General features: G+C 36.5%; 2 protein-coding genes across 3 annotated transcripts; both read left to right on the top strand.

Moving 5' to 3' along the window:
- The first annotated feature begins 6,695 nt into the window (after positions 1–6,695).
- LOC114541252 (abl interactor 1-like) lies at positions 6,696–15,832 on the top strand. 2 transcript variants are annotated; one of them, XM_028561227.1, is made up of 7 exons: positions 6,696–6,785; positions 7,248–7,706; positions 13,192–13,354; positions 13,770–14,168; positions 14,600–14,656; positions 15,189–15,287; positions 15,387–15,831. In XM_028561227.1, exons 1-7 carry the CDS (start codon positions 6,780–6,782, stop codon positions 15,548–15,550), a joined length of 1,347 nt encoding a protein of 448 aa, XP_028417028.1. In that variant the 5' UTR covers positions 6,696–6,779; the 3' UTR covers positions 15,551–15,831. The 2 variants fall into 2 exon arrangements, with proteins under 2 accessions (XP_028417028.1, XP_028417029.1); XM_028561228.1 differs by lacking the exon at positions 14,600–14,656 and having other exon boundaries at positions 15,387–15,832.
- A 763-nt stretch (positions 15,833–16,595) lies between these two features.
- On the top strand, positions 16,596–21,860 carry LOC114541235 (endoplasmic reticulum junction formation protein lunapark-B-like). The gene is made up of 12 exons (XM_028561216.1): positions 16,596–16,780; positions 16,904–16,945; positions 17,452–17,639; positions 18,065–18,123; positions 18,327–18,367; positions 18,687–18,770; positions 18,857–18,914; positions 19,351–19,515; positions 19,743–19,807; positions 20,379–20,487; positions 20,662–20,829; positions 21,222–21,860. Exons 1-12 carry the CDS (start codon positions 16,754–16,756, stop codon positions 21,302–21,304), a joined length of 1,089 nt encoding a protein of 362 aa, XP_028417017.1. The 5' UTR covers positions 16,596–16,753; the 3' UTR covers positions 21,305–21,860.
- The last annotated feature ends 274 nt before the right edge of the window (positions 21,861–22,134 follow it).

The raw sequence follows: 22,134 nt of genomic DNA, 5'->3' as shown, positions 1-22,134 counted from the left end.
CATGCATATATATGGTATATATTACTACATTATATCGCTGTCAGACCGGCTAAGACTAATTTGATTTTTCTAACAAATCGGCTTATATTTTCTTTACCCTAGACCCTTTAGACCCTTTACCAGGCATTCCTTGAATATATGTTAGTTAACAGAATTAACTTTCATTTCAAAATAAAATGATTTGGTTCTCCGGCAAGCTCGAAAAATCGAAGCGGACAACACACAAGCTATATATATTACCATAAGCTTCGAAACATCGGTAACGTCATGACGTCACAGCAGCAAACATGGCGGCTATAAAAGTTCGCATTTGATACGGAGGTTTAAGGCAAAATTAGTCAACTTCAATCAGTCATCACATGACATACCTATTACCTTGCATGCGCGTGTTTATAGTACTGGGTCAGATGTTCGCGGAAGCTGAAGAGTGCTACAGGCCGAATAGTTATTTTTTCAATCGCTCTAAAATTGCTCGTTGTTCGGTATAACTTAGAACAAACCTTAGTATTCTTAAAATGGGGGTTCTACTTTTAACTGTTGGGTCTAAATCTGTGATTTCATCGCTTTTCAGTCATGTTTTAATACAACGGTTGAAAAAATTATTATCTGGTGGATAGCGCTATGTATACACCCATCTATGGACACTGCATGTTCATAAGCATAAAGCTTCACTTACTTTTTCCTTGCAATCATTAACACATCCTGCGTTATTTACCTCAAGGGCCCCACATAACGCAATCGCCGCAATCGCCGAAATCAGGAGGCAAAATACTTGTTGACAAGAGTTTATCGATCTTAAAGTGCATTGCATGATCGCGGACACGACAGATAGGAATAAACAGGCATGCGTGTGAACAAGCTGTTTTAAATAACTATTCCCAATCTCGAAACCAGAGCCCGCGATCCATCGGGGGAAGATAAAGAGCAAACCTCGATGACAAGATATTCAGCTCCGGGTTCGTGGCTCCGGGTTCGCGAACCCGGAGCTGGCTCCGGATTCGAGCGAACCCGGAGCTGGAGTGGCTAGTTTTCATACAAACCGATGTGGCCGCTTCGCTTTTGATGGGAATCGAAAAATTTAAAAAGGCCATTTTTCTTTGTTATATTATCAAGAACATGGCCTAAAATGAGAGTTTTATTTTATTTACTTTGCTCGCAATAGCTCCGTGAAAATGGCCATTTTTTTCGCAAAGTTGACTGGTCAGCGGCACGGGAGACCGCCAGGCTTTATAAAAGTTCGATTTACTAGCTTTACGACGAGTTTTTGTAAAAACTAAAAGATGGCCATTCGAGAGAAAGCTTATGAGAATATCCTTATAGTTCTAACCTTCTTCTAGCTTGCGAAACCACGACAGGCAACTTCTGTAAAGTCTAGCTGTCTGATTTAAACCACGCACCCGTGGCATAAATTTAATCCCTTCGGAAAGGCAACTAACCCGGTTTCTGCAAATTTTCGTTTTTCCACATTGGTTTATTGAACTGTAAATGTCATATCATCAATGCTAACAATTATTCGAATACTCTAAGCAAAAAAAGATCTCTTCTACCTGTAATATGCTACGGAAACACCACCGTCAAACAAGTGTACACAAAGCGGCTCAAATCGACAAACGGCCATTGCATGTTAAGTACGCTTTTCATCGCCGAGATTTTTTCGCTGATTTCTTCGCTAATTCGACTTTAAATAAAATTCTAAAAGATGGCCATTTGAGATATACATTCATACTCTTCCACCACAAAGATTTGAGGTTCTAGGATTCGTATCCAGTGAGCACAACTCCTGAGAGTACATGCCGTCAGAATTCTGTCACGACCCGACATCATTAACATTACAACCTGATGGACACAACCGCCGTGTTTAGAGCAAATTCACGCTTTAGCGGACAACGCTGGTAAACCATAAACCCCATATTATTATTGTTAGCCATCATTCGAATGCTTTACGCTAAAAATATCTTTACTTCTCTTACTACACGGCGCAAACAGCATCGCTAAACCATGGTCTTAAAAACGGCTCAAGTTCTCAAACGTCAGAAATATGTCAAATAAGCTGAACATCACTCGGATTGTTTCGAAAATTTCGTCGCTGTTTCGACTTCATATAAAATTCTAAAAGATGGCCATTTGAGATTTATATTCATACTACACCATGAAAGTTTTATAGGGCTTCGGGATTCATATTCAGCGCCAACAACTCACGAGAATACAAATTTTGTTGACAACAAACTCTCGGGCGATGATAATTAACATTGTCATTGTTTTGATCTCAGGGAAAACCCATCAGGAAGATCGGGTGATTATTTAATTCTGTACTCGGGTAGTGATAATCAGTTTAAAGGTCTAAGCTTAAGTGGTAAAGTAAAAACGTCTACTACCCGAGTACAGAATTAAATAATCACCCGATCTTCCTGATGGGTTTTCCCTGAGATCAAAACAATGACAATGTTAATTATCATCGCCCGAGAGTTTGTTGTCAACAAAATTTGTATTCTCGTGAGTTGTTGGCGCTGAATATGAATCCCGAAGCCCTATAAAACTTTCATGGTGTAGTATGAATATAAATCTCAAATGGCCATCTTTTAGAATTTTATATGAAGTCGAAACAGCGACGAAATTTTCGAAACAATCCGAGTGATGTTCAGCTTATTTGACATATTTCTGACGTTTGAGAACTTGAGCCGTTTTTAAGACCATGGTTTAGCGATGCTGTTTGCGCCGTGTAGTAAGAGAAGTAAAGATATTTTTAGCGTAAAGCATTCGAATGATGGCTAACAATAATAATATGGGGTTTATGGTTTACCAGCGTTGTCCGCTAAAGCGTGAATTTGCTCTAAACATGGCGGTTGTGTCCATCAGGTTGTAATGTTAATGATCGGGTCGTGACAGAATTCTGACGGCATGTACTCTCAGGAGTTGTGCTCACTGGATACGAATCCTAGAACCTCAAATCTTTGTGGTGGAAGAGTATGAATGTATATCTCAAATGGCCATCTTTTAGAATTTTATTTAAAGTCGAATTAGCGAAGAAATCAGCGAAAAAATCTCGGCGATGAAAAGCGTACTTAACATGCAATGGCCGTTTGTCGATTTGAGTCGCTTTGTGTACACTTGTTTGACGGTGTTGTTTCCGTAGCATATTACAGGTAGAAGAGATCTTTTTTTGCTTAGAGTATTCGAATAATTGTTAGCATTGATGATATGACATTTACAGTTCAATAAACCAATGTGGAAAAACGAAAATCTGCAGAAACCGGGTTAGTTGCCTTTCCGAAGGGATTAAATTTATGCCACGGGTGCGTGGTTTAAATCAGACAGCTAGACTTTACAGAAGTTGCCTGTCGTGGTTTCGCAAGCTAGAAGAAGGTTAGAACTATAAGGATATTCTCATAAGCTTTCTCTCGAATGGCCATCTTTTAGTTTTTACAAAAACTCGTCGTAAAGCTAGTAAATCGAACTTTTATAAAGCCTGGCGGTCTCCCGTGCCGCTGACCAGTCAACTTTGCGAAAAAAATGGCCATTTTCACGGAGCTATTGCGAGCAAAGTAAATAAAAAAAAACTCTCATTTTAGGCCATGTTCTTGATAATATAACAAAAAAAAATGGCCTTTTTAAATTTTTCGATTCCCATCAAAAGCGAAGCGGCCACATCGGTTTGTATGAAAACTAGCCACTCCAGCTCCGGGTTCGCTCGAATCCGGAGCCAGCTCCGGGTTCGCGAACCCGGAGCCACGAACCCGGAGCTGAATATCTTGTCATCAAACCTCGTGCCCAGCGTCTTTTGTGTTCATGGCGAGGGGAACAACGGTCTGTCGGCCAACGAAGACTCTGACCCCCAGCCTCGTTCCCAGGCGCTTTAAATAAAATAAAATATAGGAACACTACAGGGTTTTTACATAGATCAGTGGCTAAGCGGAGCGAGCACGCAAGGAATTCTGACCCCAGTGAACTCTCTAGCCTGCGCCGCAGACCCATGCCCGAAATAGACTATGAACTCTCTGACCCTGAGGAATCTCCAAGATTCTTGGAGATTTATCGCATGCGCAAACCCAATAACGAACAATCGAGTGTTGCTGACTAGAATAAGCGCTGGCACTTACCATTTTTTGTGTGTTTACCTCGCATTTTATTCTAAAAGTTTACAATAACTATATTTACAATAAAAACTTCAAGACACATATTGCTTTAAAGATGAGGTAAGTCCGTTCTGCGCATATATTCCGCGCAGCAACAAACCATTAGTGGGAATATTAGTGGGGTCTGGGGGAGCAACTTTTGGCATGTTAATGATATTCGTTAATGATATGAGTTAATCTGAAGTCAAGATTTTAAAATATAGTGTATGTGACACAAACTATTTACACGTACTTTCTAAAATGAAAGATTTCAATGAATGTTTGATGTTGTTATTGGTTATTGTCATGTTTGCAGGATTATATGCTGGAATACTTAGGGTACAGTGAGGTACCACATTGCTTCCCACACCTTTGTTGCAATATTAAATGTTCCTCAGTTCCTGTGAATGTAGATGCAAAATGGGGGTAGCAGAAAAAAATAAATTAACCACACCTTTGAATACCTAAGAGGAAACCCTATCCCAAATCATTAGTCCAACACCAGCCAGGAGAGTATCAGAGGCACATTGCAAGATAATTTTACATTCACTTATGAAGTACAGACTCAATCTTGGATTGAAAATATATAAGATTTGGAGGTATTAACCTGAATACAGGATTTACAATCCAGTTGATTAACCAATAATTTAGTGCAGTAAAAAGTTAGTGCAATAATTTAAAGGGTGCACATTCATATATATTTGTATACATATATATTTGTATACAGATTTCCTTTGTATATGTATATTTTCAAAAGAAATCTGTCTGACAGAACAGAATATATGAATATTCATCCCCTAATTATGGCACTAGTTTCAGCTCTGTGAAATCAGTGGCGGATCTAGGGTTAGGCGGAATAAATTACAAGGCTTAATTTTACTCACATACCTTAATAACAATGCAATTGGTCATGGATTTCTAAAGAATATTTTTAAATAAAAATCTACCAATGCGATACCGATTTTGAGCTGCATTCATTTATTCTGCCTAACCCTGAATTCCCCACTGTATGAATTCACAACCCAAAAGACTTAATTATGCCACTGCAACGGAAATATTATTATTTTTTTATATATAAATTAATACTTTATATAATGAAAAATTTACCAAGTTTCTGTGTTTTTAGATCATTCTAGAGATATTTGTTTTAGACTGCTCACAATCCCTCTATTACCATTCTCTTATTATTTCATCATGAATTTGTCATTTATGATAAAGTAATAAGCAAACTATAAGAGTTGTATAACCCAGTTGGCAGTTGAATGTCGCGCTTATTTCCACATTTACAATTACACTCATTCGTTTACCTCGAAATTTTTGTACAAAGAATTCTTCAGTCAGAATTTTTTCATTAGTCATCAATGATGAATTTAAACAATACAATGTTGAGCTAAGGTTGCACAACTGCACAGTAATAAAATAAATAAATAGAAACAAGCCAATAAATCTTCTCGTGGAGATTGACCAATCAGGTGGCAGATTACTTCGAATTTGACCGGGGCGGACTGGCAATTTCCAGGGCATAGCGATTGAAGGGCCTGATCCAGCCTCGTTCCCAGGCGCTTTAAATAAAATAAATATAGGAACATTACAGGCTTTTACATAGATCAGTGGTAAATTAGAGGGAGCGCGCAAGAAGTTTTGGGGAGGACACGACGGAGAAATAGCGCTTGCGCTCGCTCAGCTTAGCCGATCTATGTAAAAGCCTGTAGTGTTCCTATATTTATTTTATTCAAAGCGCCTGGGAACGAGGCTGGGCCTGATCAGTGAACTCAAATAAGACTGGAACGCTTACTCTCTGAGTGAGCGTTTCAGTCTTATTTCACTTCACTGGGCGGTCTGGGCCTGATATGAGCCCATGCATTCCGGTCCCAACCAACCCAGGATTTTTCCTCGTTTCACCATCCCCAGTCAGTGTCCCCAGACTATTGACTACTCATGACTACTTTGCAAATTAAATCTATATGATTCATGCTGAATTGTACAAGTGTTACACCTAATATTCTCTGTTCGGCAGTCGCTACCTGTATTGGTAATGATCGGTGACGAAGAAAATTTATTCAAAATACAAATCCATTCGTCGGTTATCATCGACAATAGCATCGTTAAGTGTCGCTGACATATGAGAGCTATGCTTAAAGCATATTGCAGATTCTTTTATTTTGACACTTTTTTGGGGGTATATCACGATTGAAAATTTTGACTTTATATTTTCACTGAATTCATATAAGGTAATCATATCACCGAAAACAATCGGAAAGAAATAGTTGACCACCATGTGACTCTCCCGATCCTACACTGAGTACACTCTTAAAACGTAGATTTTCTGTATAAAATATACATTGCTGCAGTAGTTTTAATTGAGCAATTATTTATTATTTCAGTATTGAAATTATGTAAAGAAATGTCGCTGATGCTTTCAAGTCAGATTTGATACCGACATACATTGCCATATTATTGAACGAAATCAATGTAAACTACGTCTACGCTTTCTTTCTGGCTGCCCACTTACCTTTTTCTTACAATCATTTACACATGGTGAGGTATTCACCGTAAGGACCCCAGACAACAGAATAACGGTAAGGAAGACACAAACTATATTCTCATAAAGATACATCGCGATATTGAATAAATTTTCCGGGGAACAAACAGCACACAATTAGATGCATGAAGGTAAGTTGCATAAATACTCTTATGCATTGTCATTATTTGCATATTGCCTGCACATTCCAGTCACGTTTACTGAACCCAGCTGTCAAGCTGAGTAGTGAAAAGTGCCAGTCACCTCTCACAAAAAGCATGATCGACCAGTTTCGATTTCACAATCGATGGAACAATAGTGAAAATATTAGTAAAGATTAGTAAAGGTTTTAAGAATATACTAGGTCTAGGGACTAAGGCAAGGTGGGCGAGAACCACCGAGACAATGCAAGCCAGATCATATAGTCCTAACTCCTAAAGTATCAAACACAACACAGTTTAAAGGTAGATCGTACATCCTTATTACCCTAAAATATCACATATGCTGACTTAAATAAAATCTGAATGGATTTTTCTTGCATAATTTAATTTTGACTCTCTTTTGTCACATTGTTCGATTTATCATTGACTAAATTCTGAAAAATTTGACGAAAGTCACGGGACGTTCTTTTATCAATTTGGGGATTGCATGGGATAACTCGTGTACACACCCAGGGTACACACGAATCCTTCGAAGTTCGAGCACCAAAAGTCCAAAACAACGTCAAACCATCAAACATGGAGGAAGTGAACAGAAATATTGCAACAATTTTTGAACAGAACATTCCAAGTGGCAAGAAAGCTCTTCAAGATAGCCATAAAAATCTTGCTGAAATCGCCGATTATTGTGAGCGACAATATATATCGGTGAATAATACGTACAAAAGCAACGATAAGACGAAAGCTTTGGAAGAAACACGAGCAGTTTTTGCCGAGACGAAACAGTATGCGACACAATCTTTGGCCAGTGTCGCTTATCAGATTCATGCGCTCGCCGCAAGTGTCCTCGATTTGCTTGATAATCAAGCAAGTCAACTTAGTCAAATGAATTCTGATATCAGCTATATTTCCAATGTAAGTTTTTTCCAGTTTTGACGATTGCTTATTTATCATTAGAATTGAAATCTCATTCGAATTTCGATTGAACACCCGATTTTATAATACTCCTGATCATGAGTCCTGAATTAATCTCTGACTAGAAATTTTTTTAATTTATTTTATAGCAGTACGTTTTAGTGCGATACGAGCAACATTCAATACACATTACTAAAAAGCCAATAAATATGAAGCAACACAACAGCTTTATTTGCATAATGTACAGTTGAATCACTTAAATGAGTTGATATGAATATGATAGTATGGTATAGCAAATATTGTACCTCACAACAACTTGTCCAATCATAGAACTTGTTTTATACCATGTGACCATGCAAATACCATGCCCTGGACAGCTTGTACCTTGGCTGTTTTCATCGGATATGGTATTTACTTAAATATTTACCATGCTGAGCAGAGTATTTAACTTTTGAATATTCCTCGGCATACTCAGTCCATTGTCTAAATTTATCAGTAAAAATGACAGAATCTGCAGTTCAACAGAAAGTAACCAAAGTCAAACAAGAAATAAATTAATATTAAACAATACTTAGGATGTGGCAAAAACTGGGCACATATTAGCTTCAGTATAATATACTAGTTATATTAGACCTTGATCTTGGGACCTAATGTATAGGTGAATTGTAGATCTGGATGAAAAGAGGAAAAAAATTACCACAGGTGGTAAGAGCATATTAAAATTAGTACAATTGGCATTTACATTTGGAGATGTGTAACCATATGTAATAATTTGTATATATACAAATTTTGCCAACTTTGCATAAATATATTTTCCGTAATTTAAGACACTTATGCACAAGGCCATTAAAAGACAGCATTAGGTATATTCCTCACCAGATGATTTTCAAGATTCCTTCATTTCCTTGGTCTTTAGAGACCTGAAAGTTAAAACTGGTCTTTCAGATAAGAAATTAGATGACATACCAACTATTGCCACTTTCCTTTATACAGTAAAAACAGCCACATCGGTCCTATTGTATTTTGGTACAGACAAATTACTGGTATTTTAGGGTGTTTAAAGAACTCTGCATTCAAGTATATCATCTGACTATTACATCTGACTAGCACGGTAAATGCAGTTTCACTGCTCTGTTCCTAATGAAATACTCTATTTCAATTTAGAATATGATCGGTCTGACCATTTTGGCTGCTTAAAGGCCTAAAGGAAAGCACGCTATGACATTCTTGCAAAATGCAATTTAAACCACTGAATGTCAGATGAAATACTAATACAAAAAAACTCCTCAGATACATATTTTTAATAATACCAACATGATGGTTCTGAACCCTATTAAATTGTCTGTTAATAGAACCCTGATCACAACCTCGTTTCCTAAAGAAACCTAAAGTATTTCATATTGCTCAGGACTCAGTGATACAACTGATGTTACCTCACTCTTCATGCGATAATCAAAACTTATATAGGGATTGTGATTATGTTAGGTAACAATGTCAATCTAAATCTAGAATAATGTAATGCAGTGTAACCAAGGGACAGTGTGGCAGTTATAAATGTGGTATTTAACTGCATAAGACTGATTTTAAGTAGCATTTCCCCCTAATTCTTGTTGAATTTGTTGTACTACCCCCCCCCCCACCCCTCTTACATAGGCTATAATAAATGTTGAGTGATCTCCAATATATGAATGGAAATCCAATCAATTGGATTGATTCAGGATTTTCTTTGTAAACACTAACCATGAGCTGTAGTATGAATATTTATAATTTGGATTTTATTTCCCCCTTTTTGCAATTTTATATTTATGGTCTCTGGAAGATAATGTTAACTTTTAAGAACTAATGACAGTGTCTATAAAACACAATATGCAACGTCCTGCATTAATTGTTTTAGGACAATGCAATTATGAATACTGAAGTATGCAATTACTTTCATGCATCTCATTTTTTAAGAAAACGGGTGTACATACTTCATTATTTTATGTCACTTGGCACTCAAATCTTAGACCACACACCGATTTGAATTGTTAGATAAAACAAAAACTTCGGGATGTTGAAAAAAAAATAGAATAATAAATCGCGTGACCTGCGAATGTTTTAAATAAGGTATGCTAATTGCTGCAATACTTATAGCAATTAAAAGTGTTGCAGATTTGGCAAGATTGTATCCTTATCGTAGTTGTATTCTTGGGTTTCATGTGACGTCATAATTCCAATAGGGTCATCTCGAAATCAAGACACAGGAAATTGGAGTGAGTTAATTGTTCACTGTACGTGTTGCCTTTGTGGCAAATATACGCAATTTCGTATCATTTGCTCACTCCTCCTCAGCATAAGGTCGAAGCAAATCACATCATATACTCAAATCACTTTGAATACAATACGTGGAACCGACACCGCGGAAATTGGTATACGCTTAGCCGCAATTCTCGATACTTAGACTTCAAACTTGGTGAGGAAAAAGGTTTATAAATATTCAAGAAAATATGTCTTGCACAAAAGATTTGAAGCTTGCTCACGGTAAAAACGAATCGTCTGAATTAATAACCTTGTGTATACTTTAAGCCTCAAAATGGCCATTTCACAGCTGTCAGATGTGTATGATGAGCTGTCAAAAGATTGCAAAATGCGTATTGAGAAGAAAAATTGAACTTTTTTAAGATATTCAAAAGGTTTCTGTTTGATAGGGCGATACAGAAATGCACAATTATGAACCAGCGATTAGATTTTCGGGTTGAAACGTCTTAAACACCAATTTCTGCGGTGTCCGTGGAACCCACTAATTCAATCTTCTTTGGAAGCCCCTTTCCAGTCTCTCGCGCAGATTTGTCAAAATATCTGTCTGACAACATTATGAGAATTAATGGCAAGCTATGCGAATGGTTTTCCAGATTTATCCTATGATCAAGCTTTTGTAAGACCATGAGCGATCCCTCTGCAAATTAAGCGAAAGACGTGAAGACGTGTTATCTAAGAATGATTTAACAATAGTTTTGAAGATAAAGATCATACAAACTAGCAAAATTGTTCAAAATCAAACAAATACTGACCGTTTAAACAACTCTCACATTATTCCGTCAATTACTGTCACAAAAAATGCAAATTTAATGACACGTTTTGAGGTTATTAGGAGACAAATCAAAGTCTGAACGTAAATTGTATGTAGATCATACACATGCACGCAAATGTGATCAAAATAATTTCGTGACACAAAATACTTTTCATATTCAGGATTATAATTCGGATTTTATGTCCAAATTTTTATTATTGTTATTGGTCTCCGGAAGATAACGTTAACTTTTATGAACTGATGACTGCAGTGTCTAAAGGGAAATGAAACACAATACGCAACGTTCTGCACTGATGGTTTAAAGTAAGTTCAATTATACATCTCATTTTTTCTGAAAAAGAGTGAATATCAGTACTTCATCATTTTATATCACTTGACACTAAAATGATAAATCTAGGACACTTTAGACCACACCGATTTAAATTGTGAGATAAAACAAAACCTTGCGATAAACCACAACTTTAAGATATTGAATAGAAATAAATCGCGTGACCTGCGAATGTTTTAATAAGGTATGCTAATTGCTACAATTTTTCTAGCAACTAAGAACAGAAAATGTGAGTGTTGCGGATTTGGCAAGATTGTACGTGTTATCTGAAATTTTCGTGTCAAATGAGGTGTAACAACTGTCTAAAATAGACAAAAACATTTCTCGACGTTTCGACCTTCCGTCAGGAACGAAGACTTTTGAGTTGAAATATGGAGAAGTGTTTTTGCCCATTTTAGGCAGTTATACCACATTTGTTTGTTCTGGTTATATTGGTACTTATCTAAGAATCGTTTAACTGTAGTTTTGAAGATTAAGACCATCTAAAGTGGCAAAATAAATCAAAATCTAACATTAAGGACTGACAGTTTTAAAAACTCTGATATTCGTCACCAAAAGTGCAAATTTAATGACACGTTTTTGAGCTATCTAGGAAACAGACCTGATTATGTCTGAACGTAAACAAATGTGACACAAAATTATTTTAGCATTCAGATACCTCTGACTGAATAATAATGAATACTCTTTCTGCATGTTGCGAACGTTTAATTGTGTTTAGTATCGTGTATACAGCATTACGCATATAGCTTCACAGGGGGGTGGAGGGCGGTGAGGGACAAGGGGTCAATAGACAAATTAGGCATTAGCCATTTCCCAATCGAGCAGGGTGCTGGGTCCAGTCGTGAACCGCAAGGCATCTATGGACTGTTTGGAGGGACAAATGATTTCAGACTTCTATCTCCTGTCCCTCCAAACAGTCAATAGGGGCTTTGCGGTTGGAGACTAGACCCAGTACCCTGCTCGATTGGAAAATGGCTAATTGGCGTCAAGGTGGACAAAACGTCAATTGAACGTTAATTAAGGGGGGCCATATTCATATATTCTGCCATGCCTTGCTAATTTCGCGTGTGAAAACAATTTCACTTTCAATAGAAATCAGCCTAAATATATCAATATGTTCCCCCTCAATCAACGTTCGATTGACGCCCATGAATTAAGGTAACATAGTCGATGCTTTTAGTTAGCCGGGTTCTAATACATGTTAAGTACATGTACAGTAGTTTATTCCTGACTCTTGATTTCGTCCTTAATATTATTTGACATATAAGTATCTACGGGGGTTAAAAATGGAAATACCACATGTTTCATGTGGGACCCATGTGGTATTAAATAGTTATCAGTACTAAAATTTAAGATTACAATTATTTAGAAAAACTTAGCTTCTTTCCGCGCCTAAGTGCGCATATGAGCAATTAAAACTTATAAAGAATATTTTTTTATGAATGTAAAGGAAAGTAAATTCTTCTGTATTCAATACTCAAGCCCCTTTTAATGTCTACTCGCACGATCCAATTTTGTTGTATCCACTTCACTTTTGACGTATGAAATATAGTCGGCAATTGATGAAACTGTTGTGCATTGATATTCATTAATTACATTGATATACAGCTGATATACATTACAAGACAACAGACTATAGCCCCGTTTACACTACAGTCAATTTATTGGCACGGCGCGTACCCATACCCAATTTTATTAGTGTTTAGGCTATCAATACAAAGGCCGGGCACGGGTACCCATTTTAACCGTGCCGTGCCGATAAATTGAGTGTAGTGTAAACGGGGCTTATAAAACATCCATCAGAATTGAATTGGATCGTGCGAACAGACCGTTACATTGCACTTGATTTATTGGCATGACAAGGCTAAAATGGGACTATAAAACATCTATCAGAAGTGAATTGGCCATATTGGGAACAGACCTAACAAATATTACATGCATGCACGATATACTCTTGACTTTCCCTTTTGGCACGCTGTTCTTTTTTCTCTACTTTTTTTCATGTTATTAAAATGCTATAGGTTTTATTGGGGCTCGATTGTCATTTGTGCTTTCCCACTATGCTATAAAAAGTAACATCCATTTAGGTCGTTCATGTGCACAAGGAAAAAGTAGCCCGTAGAGAGATCGGTGTCCTGGCATCAAGCAAAAACACAACACGAGGACACAAAATAATCGCTCCTTCACAGAGAGAACAACCCAAACGTTACCAAAGGCAGCCGATTGACTACAATGCACTAGATGCAGTCGGTAGGTGGAATGTCTGACTACAATGCACGAGATGCAGGCGGTAGAAAGAAGATCATCTTGTGGTATAGTGTCTAGCGGAAATACAAATTGACAAGGACGCTTACATGCACTACAATATGCTTAAAACAATATTGAACTTTTTTGTCAGTAATCTAGCAACCCTGTTTTATATAGGTCTATATTGCTAAAGATCAGAGTTTCCACAATAAAAGAAATTTCCTTAAAAATGAGAGAGAGGGAGGGAGCAGTGTTAACAGGATATATCATGCTATCTTTTCAAAAGTTCTTTGTCTCTCTCATTTGTCATTGGGGCCTCATTGCTATCACCCTATGAGGACAGTCAAATGTAAATAGGTTGTGGAAACCGTGCTAAAGATTTAAAATTGAGCGTTTATTTTTATTTATTCTATTTGAGGTCACGGTTCCAAGTCTGCTACAGCAGAACCAAAGCGGAATCCGTCTGTACGTAGCAATCAACGATCAACGGCTGTACCCAACACGCCTACAGCACCTCCCACCGCACCAAAGGCGGTTACTACAGGCACTCTTCGAGTTCGAACTAAGAACCAACCACCCCCAAGTGCACCCCCACCCCCACCTGAAGTTCCAAAAATCCCAAATGGGGGATACCCCCCTCCCTCTTTGCCAAATGTTGCCCCACCCCCGCCACCCATGATAAACCCACCAGGCTCCCCTGTTGACTTGCCACCACCACCCCCTCCAATACCTGCAGATTTAGAACCTATGTCACCAGGTCCACCACCACCTCCCCCTATGACGCTTGATGTGGATGGTAATCAAAATGCTTTGCATGGTAATGATTTAATTATATTTTGGCGATGAATGATGGGATTACCGGTAATGCTAATACTCTAACCTGAAATTATATTACGCTCACTATACATCTGTACGATTTACTGATAGACAGTTGATCCGTACTTTCTTTAGTTGAAACAATAGATTAAAGCAGATATTTCATTACTTTCTGCCAACTATATAGTTGTTAGATTAGGTAAACACCAACGTCAGATTGAAATTTAACAACTTATCTATTCATTCAATTAATCTACACTAAACCTAACAATCTTCGCGTAAGTATTCTCTTGATATATATCACTAGTGCTCTGACGGTTTCGTGTATCGTGAATAATCGCATCAACTAACTCAATAATCGCATCAACTAACAAACGTCAACTAACAATCGTACGTATATGCATTCACTCCCGTGTTACAATTTTTTTCCAGAGTTCCTTCCACCACCGCCTAGTCCTTTCGCAAATCAGGGAGAGCCGAGTAGCTCAGGTTTGATACAATTAATCAGCTGACGCCTAAAATTAGGCTGAATAATCCCTGTTTCCTCACTTTTACCCTTCATTCTTGTTGTACTATTACTCTTTCTATTCGTGGGTTATATTGATATTTACAAATATTATATATAGATCTGATCCAGACCCTTCGATTACATTGACATAATACACAATTCCCACCAAAGCCCCGTTTACACTACATTCAATTTATCAGCACGGCACGGCTAAGAATATACTATGTATGATATCTAACATCTAAACCACCTACATGCATCTATGCAATTCATCTCTAATTATCAAATAAACCTATTTTTCATTTTTTCATTCAATTAACAAAGAACCATAATTGATTAATTTAGTGCCTCTAGGGTCATTTTCTATATGTTCTTTGTCACCATTGTTTTGCGTATCTCATTCTCTGAAATCTTTAATTCACGAGTGCTTTGCAAAGTTTCTTGATGTATTTTCAGAGCAACTTGATTGGAAAACTAAACTTAGTCGATTAAATTGGAATTATTTTGTCGCAGGTGAATTCAGTCCATTACCACCGCCACCCCCACCGATGCCCGATGCAGATCCTGCGCCTGCCCTCCCGGCTTGGGTTCCTGAAAACTACGAGGAAAAAGGTGGAGTATATATGGATAGTTGTATCAATCCTTGTGTGAAAATAGGGACGATAAGTACATCAATGTTCTCAACAGTATATGCTTTTATCTCATATATAGTTGTCAGTATTTATGATTACGAAGCAACCAGGGACGATGAATTGTCATTCAAAGAAGGGGAAATAATCTATGTGTTGAAGAAAAATAGCGATGGATGGTATGAGGGAGTCTTAGATGGCATGACTGGGCTATTTCCAGGAAATTATGTGGAAATTACCCTATAAACGGTTGCAGTCATTCTATAATTATGCTCTAAATTAAATTCAATCTTTGTTTTAATGAACATGTTATCTATCAATCCACTAAACTCTTAAACTTGGCTGTAAATGCTGACTGAAGCGTAATACTTGTAATGTGATTTTGCATGATTTTTTATGTGAATTCTAGCTAATATACGAATTAGATTCAGAGTTGAGTTATGATGTTATAAAGCTATGAGTTAGATGTCATATGTATAGTTTCAATAAATTCTTTAGACAATTACTATATAGACTTTATATAGTGATTAAACCCAAGTTTAAACCTACCTTGCTGCCTATAGATAGTACCTTCGCAGTGCAATATTTGTCGAAATATCCTAAGCGAAAGTCTAAAGTAATGCTCACTACGAAACAAAAATGTACCAACACCCAATAGGCAATACGATTAAACCAGGAAGACTTTAAATGGAAATGCTATAGCAGGCCGGCAGACATAAGAAACTTTGTTTAAAAAGGTCTTTCAAACAAATTTAAAAATTTGAGGACTGGGAAGGCTTTGCAGGCCTGCTGCCGAAAGAGTTCTCGCTATACGATCTATAGCTGCGCAGAGCTTTGTTCAATATGAAGAAACATACACCAAGAGAAGGGTGGACACCAGCATTACGTTTGGCTGACTGTTGCAATATTTTGAACTATACTGCAGGGGTCGGTTGTATCAAGCCCGTTTAGCTTATACGGTGAATAAGTTCAAAATAAATGTTTTTGACCTTAATACAAAGATACTGTTTACAACTGAGGCCAGAACAGGCGTCTTGTTTAATTTTGACTTACCCACCGTTTAAGCTTAAGGGCTTGATACAACCGGGCCCAGCACTATACTGGTCCATATCCTGGTATATTCGACATTCACTAGGTTTTACCGTGTCAGTCTGTTTTATGGCTTTTTACTTTTTAAAACGGTTTGTACTTTGGTTGATTCTAGAATCTAGACTTCTAGTTTTCAATTTTTTCCGTGATTTTTTCCCTGTGGAAAATGCCTGCGAACAGGCGGTAGCAACTGGTGCCGGAAATTGGATTATTGGAAATCTCAGGAAATGTGCAACATGGCGAATATTAGCGTCAAGAAGTGAAAGATCAAAGTGATATTAAATTTGAAAACAATGCTCGGACAGACAGGAATATACCCGTTTGGACATATTAATCTGTGATCGAGGTTTTAGCCAAATAATGGGTGCCATTCTCAAACGATGGAGGGTAAGTTAGAGTTCTTTTTCAGTAAAATAGATTAAGCAGATCTACATTTGGTGATTTGGAGTGTGGCAGTGCTTGTGCTAAATTTTTAATCGTGTTTTTCACGTACCCTGTATTTGCTCACAGCGTGAGGAATCTGCTGAAAAAGAATTGGAGTCTTTGCAAGAGGTATTCCGATGCAATTGGTGAATTTGAATAAATATCTTTATTAACTTATATTGTAATATTTTGCTGATCTGTCATGAAGATGTCAGCCACTTGTCCATTAGTTCCCTTTCATCAAGTGTTTGCTTTGCTAAAATTATAAAATCATTCAGAAAAGACCTCTGCATGGTTTAATCGATATTTAAGAAGGCTGCTTCGAAACCAAATAGTATTTACTCATACTGAGTCATGCAGTATCATACACAGTAGTCTTTGTTTAGAGGCTTATTGTATGACTGGGACAATTTTTAACAAGTCTGTTTTGCCTTTGATAATACTGTAGGGCCTATAGCAAACAATGTATAATGTAATATGCATAGAGAATGATATTTAATTTTAGCACATTTAAACTATAGATTCCTTTCATTTTCATTACTCATTACTCAATTATATGTTATATGGGAAGTATATTGAGACTTTGACTATGTTGTTACCAATGTTGTTACATACTAATTATTCAATGTTTATAGCAACTCCACAAACTCGAGTCTGCCAGACAAAAAGATGAACAGTTCTATCAACGATTCATTGGTCGTCTAATGTTTTACTCCATTATGCTGTACATTGTATCAGCTGTGGTTATGTATTTCTACTATTTTCCAAAGCAGTGGAAAGACAGAATTACAAGAATTCTCCCATTATTGATTTTCCCCCTAATGTATGTGCAAGTAAATGCAATCTTGAGTATAACTATTATTAAACAATGTGGCTTGCACTTGATATTCTAAAAGGCTAAAGACAGGGAGAAATATAGATTATAAATCTATATATCTTGTGTTTCAAATCGAAGGTGCCCTAAATATAAACCACATTAGTGGTGTCCTTGCAGCTTTGCATGGCAGTCAAACTATCCCTATACATATTTTTAGCTGCCCTTTTTATTAAGTGCCCCTTGAGATTGGTGCCTCCAATCTGTGGATGCTTCCTACGTAAAAAAAGATATAACTAGATGTACACATTAATCTGTAGCCTGCATGGCAGGCGGTAATCCTATGCTGCTCTTTGGTCATACCAAATTAGCCAATTTGTGAAAAAACAACATCTTAAACTGGCCTCATACCTGTTGGTCTGTTGTTTTCTTAGAATTTATGGAGTAAGGAGAACACTTATGTATGTGTTTAGTACAAGGAAAAAGAAAAATGGTTTGTTAACAAATTATGCATTTATAGTATAATATATCATAATCATATTTTTGTCTGCAAGTATGCATTTATTTGTATTTCAGTGTAATATATGATAATACTATGAATTATTGATGGGGAAATGTGTTTAAATAATCATGAAATGCATTAGAATATGCATACACTTTCTTATGTCAATGCAGTGATGCTGTTTTTTCTTATAGCACAAAAGCTTGAAGAACTTCGATCTAAAAAGCAGAAAATTGTGAGTACACCACATTTTCCTCTCTCTATATACATATGCCTGAATAATTTTTAAAAGCTGACTCACACACACACAATTGTGAGCAATTACAATCATTGCTCACAATATCTTTTGAATTGGTTAGCAACATGAAAAGAGAGACAGGAAGTACCATTTTAACCCCAATTTCATCTATAACTATATATATATATATATATATATATATATATATATATATATATATATATATATATATATATATATATATATATATATATATATATATATATAGATTGTCATTTTAAATATTGTTGTTCATCTCAATTTCATTGTTCTTAAGATTGAAGATGTAAAGGAAAAAGAAACCTACAAAAAAGCAAAAGAAATTCTAGAGAAGTTTGACCCTGAAAACAGTCTTGTGAAGGTTGTTTAAATATTGTTCTATATATAGTGTTCATCAATGTCAATGTTAAATGATAACACAATATATGGTATGCTCTCATCCTGTAGAACGATGCTAAGCAACACACCACTAACGGAAAAATGCCTTGTGTCACTCCAGGCACTGGTAAGAAGCATGCATAGAATTATATTGTCAAATTCTAAATGAACTGAGCATTTTTTCTAAATAGCAGACCCAGTGTCATTCTTGAGGAGGTATGTAAATGCGTACAAATATGTCACTTTAGGTCTTTTCCACCACAATCAAAGACTCTATTATTTAGATTTGATTATTTGTACTTATTCATTGCCAAAGGTGAGGTGAATATTGCTGAAATTATGAAGTCAGATGATTATTAGGTGATAATCATGCAGAGGTTGCTTGACCAATCAGTGCCTACAATTTGCAAAATTTAATTTCTTTTGTAATCATACCAAAATGGGTTAACATCACGTCATGTACATAGAGCATCCACCGGCCATTAATAACTATATTTTGAATAAAATGTATAAAATTAATATGTTGTTTAAGCATAAAATATATATATACTTTTCTATCATAGAAGTTAGACAACGAAATGTTCCCAGAGCTATGTCGACACCCAACTCGTCATTTTCTCAAAAACCAGTTCCCTTTTCTGCAACACCTAAAGTACAAATGATGTCCCCACTGCGAGGAATGAGTCCTGCAATGCAAAGGCAATTCTTCATCAATAACATGCCTCCTGGTACGTTTCTAAACCCAAAATAATCTAATAGTGAGAACTAGCACTATGAGACACAATACTGTCTCCTTAGCCCAGCATGTCCTCTGTTAATATCAGAAACTGAAAGAATTCTTTCATTTCCTTAGGTAGATTAGAAATTTAAAGTATTTGCTTATTGCGTGGTAAAAATAGATACAGTAGATCCGTTACAGGAATCCATTTTGAATATTTATGTGCATACTTCGTAGGAACTCCTCCTGGTCCACCACAGCCTATACCAGTTTTACCAAAAGAAAGAACGATGGCTGATAAGGTAGTTATGAGAAGTAACCGATTCTACAATTCGTTGACTAGCCTATGCCTCAAATCCAGAAGTTATGTTATCAGGAAGAAATAAAATGATGCATGATACACTAGCAAAAGAGATTCAAAGACTTAGTCCAATAATTTTGTCGATACTACCTGATGATACTACCTGTCTGATGCCCATGCAGTTAAAACCATGTCGTATAAGTCTTTAAGAAAAACAGCATTAAATCCGAATAACTAAAAAGGTGTACGACATCAAGTTTTATCATCTTCAAACATCTTTCCAATGATCTTAATACTCGTTATTTGTGCTAATCTGGACCCTGCTTATGCAGAAGTGAATAAAAAGTGGTTGCTATATATGTATTCTTTGTTTGCATGCATTACAATTTTACTTCTGCTTTTCAAGAGAACAAACTAAGTTGTTCTACTTTTCTTGTTTATTCCTTAACTTCTTACCATGTTTTGAGAGATCAACTAAGATGTTACTAATTGCAAACCACCTACATTTATTTATACAACTTTGCTATTTATTCCTATATAGTAAGTGTTAAAGTATATTCTGATTGAATTAGTTCGTAGACTACCTCGTTGGCGACGGGCCCAGCAATCGTTACGCTTTGATATGTAAAGCATGTCACTCGCATAATGGAATGGCGCTGAAAGAAGACTTTGAATATACAAGTAAGAATATGTTGAAAGTCTCTCGCATCGTGACTATTTGAGTTACAAAAACATTCTAACACCACATGTTAGTAACTTCTTAATAAAGTAATCCTAATCACTCGACTTTTTGCGTTTAAATCAGTCTTATGAAAACATAGAGACTAATAAAGTGAAGTTTTTCTCATCCCATAGCTTTCCGTTGCTGCTATTGTTACCAACTGAATGAAGCGAAAAAGCAACGTCCTTCAGCTCCACCACTGGAGGGATTTTCTACTCCAGAACGAAAATTTTCCACAGATGATACAACTATAAATGAAGAACCCTACCATGAGACAGAAAATGTTGAAGAAACGATAGAAGGTAAAAAAGGTCATTTTCTGTGTATTAGTAATGCAGTGCAGATATATGTTCAAACGTTGCAGTAAAAAAAGGATGTTTTAGACAATGTTTACACCGTAATTTAGTTTATCCCCTCTCTCTTTGGAATATTTTTTCCTCTTTAATACTATAACTCCTTTCACACAAAAGAACAAAGTAAGATATTTCCACTTCACAATATGTACAAGAATGAGCATCTTACAGTACAGTATAATTATGGAATGTTGAGGGGCCCCCTTACGTTTAATCTTGCCCCCCACAAAAAGTCCTTTTTTTAACACTTTTTTGATATTTCGTCTCCAATAAACTCCTTTTCCAAAGAAGACATTGTATTATAAAAAAAGTGTATTTTAAACATCGCAATGCATTTTCAGATAACTCTGATAAGACCCTCCCGGAATCTTGCTCTGAAGGAAAAGAAGCGGAGAATATCCAAGCAGTCCAAGAAAACCTTTAATATTCATGCTCTTAAAAATCTTCAACTTTGCCATAATACTAGCTTCCATTACAATCTTAATCGCGCGGAAAAATTGTCGTGCCATGGGAGATTCGCGAGAGAAATTGCACAATAAACATTTCAGATTTTCAGTAAGTTATTTATATTATGATCTGCTAAGAAAAAAAGTCGATGTTCTGTTTTGCGAAACGAAAAGAAATTTCACAATGACCGTCAACCATGTTAATTTCCTAGGCTATAACAGCAGCACTTATTTTACAATATGCAGTATGAGATTGAACGACTTCTGCTTCCTGATCCTTTTTTTATATACTAGTAGAAGCGCATTATAACTCAGAACACAGTGGTGTTCGTAAAGGTCTAGGCCCGCCCAATTTCAGGGAATTTTCTGTAAGAGGAAGCCCTGTTGGTTTCTTTAGCCATTTGGCATGGACTTTCTTTCGCCTTTGCAAAAGTAACTCCATGGACAGAAAGTTGAAGTTTTGTCGTTATCGACTATATTTCGTCACAATTTGGAATACTGGGGCCGTTGTATGAAAGCCGGATAGCGCTATCCACCAGGGGCCGGTTGTATCAAAGCCGGATAGCGCTATCCACCGAATAGTGATTTTTTCAACCGTTCTAAAAATGCTCGAAAGGGGATAAAATTTCAGCTTGAAAGCAACAATTATTAAAGAGGATCTTCAATTTAGGAATACTAAGATTTAATCAAAGTTGTAGCAAATAACGGGCGATTTTGAAGCAATTGAAAAAACCACTATCCGGTGGATAGCGCTATCCGGCTTTCATACAACCGGCCCCAGATAGTGATTTTTTTACCCGTTCTAGAA

The sequence above is a fragment of the Dendronephthya gigantea genome, unplaced genomic scaffold (genome assembly GCF_004324835.1).
Source record: "Dendronephthya gigantea isolate DGI-Jeju-01 unplaced genomic scaffold, DenGig_1.0 000277F, whole genome shotgun sequence".
NCBI classification, from domain to species: Eukaryota; Metazoa; Cnidaria; class Anthozoa; order Malacalcyonacea; family Nephtheidae; genus Dendronephthya; species Dendronephthya gigantea.
The sequence above is the reverse complement of the archived record's forward strand: the minus strand, read 5'-3'. Positions and strand labels throughout refer to the sequence as shown.

Coding starts and splice junctions, on each gene's coding strand:
- LOC114541252 (XM_028561227.1), top strand. Junction 14,169..14,599: donor TAATCAAAATGCTTTGCATG/GTAATGATTTAA, acceptor ATTTTTTTCCAG/AGTTCCTTCCACCACCGCCT. Junction 14,657..15,188: donor GGGAGAGCCGAGTAGCTCAG/GTTTGATACAAT, acceptor ATTTTGTCGCAG/GTGAATTCAGTCCATTACCA.
- LOC114541235 (XM_028561216.1), top strand. CDS start 16,754: ATGGGTGCCATTCTCAAACGATGGAGG. Junction 19,516..19,742: donor CATCAATAACATGCCTCCTG/GTACGTTTCTAA, acceptor CATACTTCGTAG/GAACTCCTCCTGGTCCACCA. Junction 19,808..20,378: donor AAAGAACGATGGCTGATAAG/GTAGTTATGAGA, acceptor TGATTGAATTAG/TTCGTAGACTACCTCGTTGG.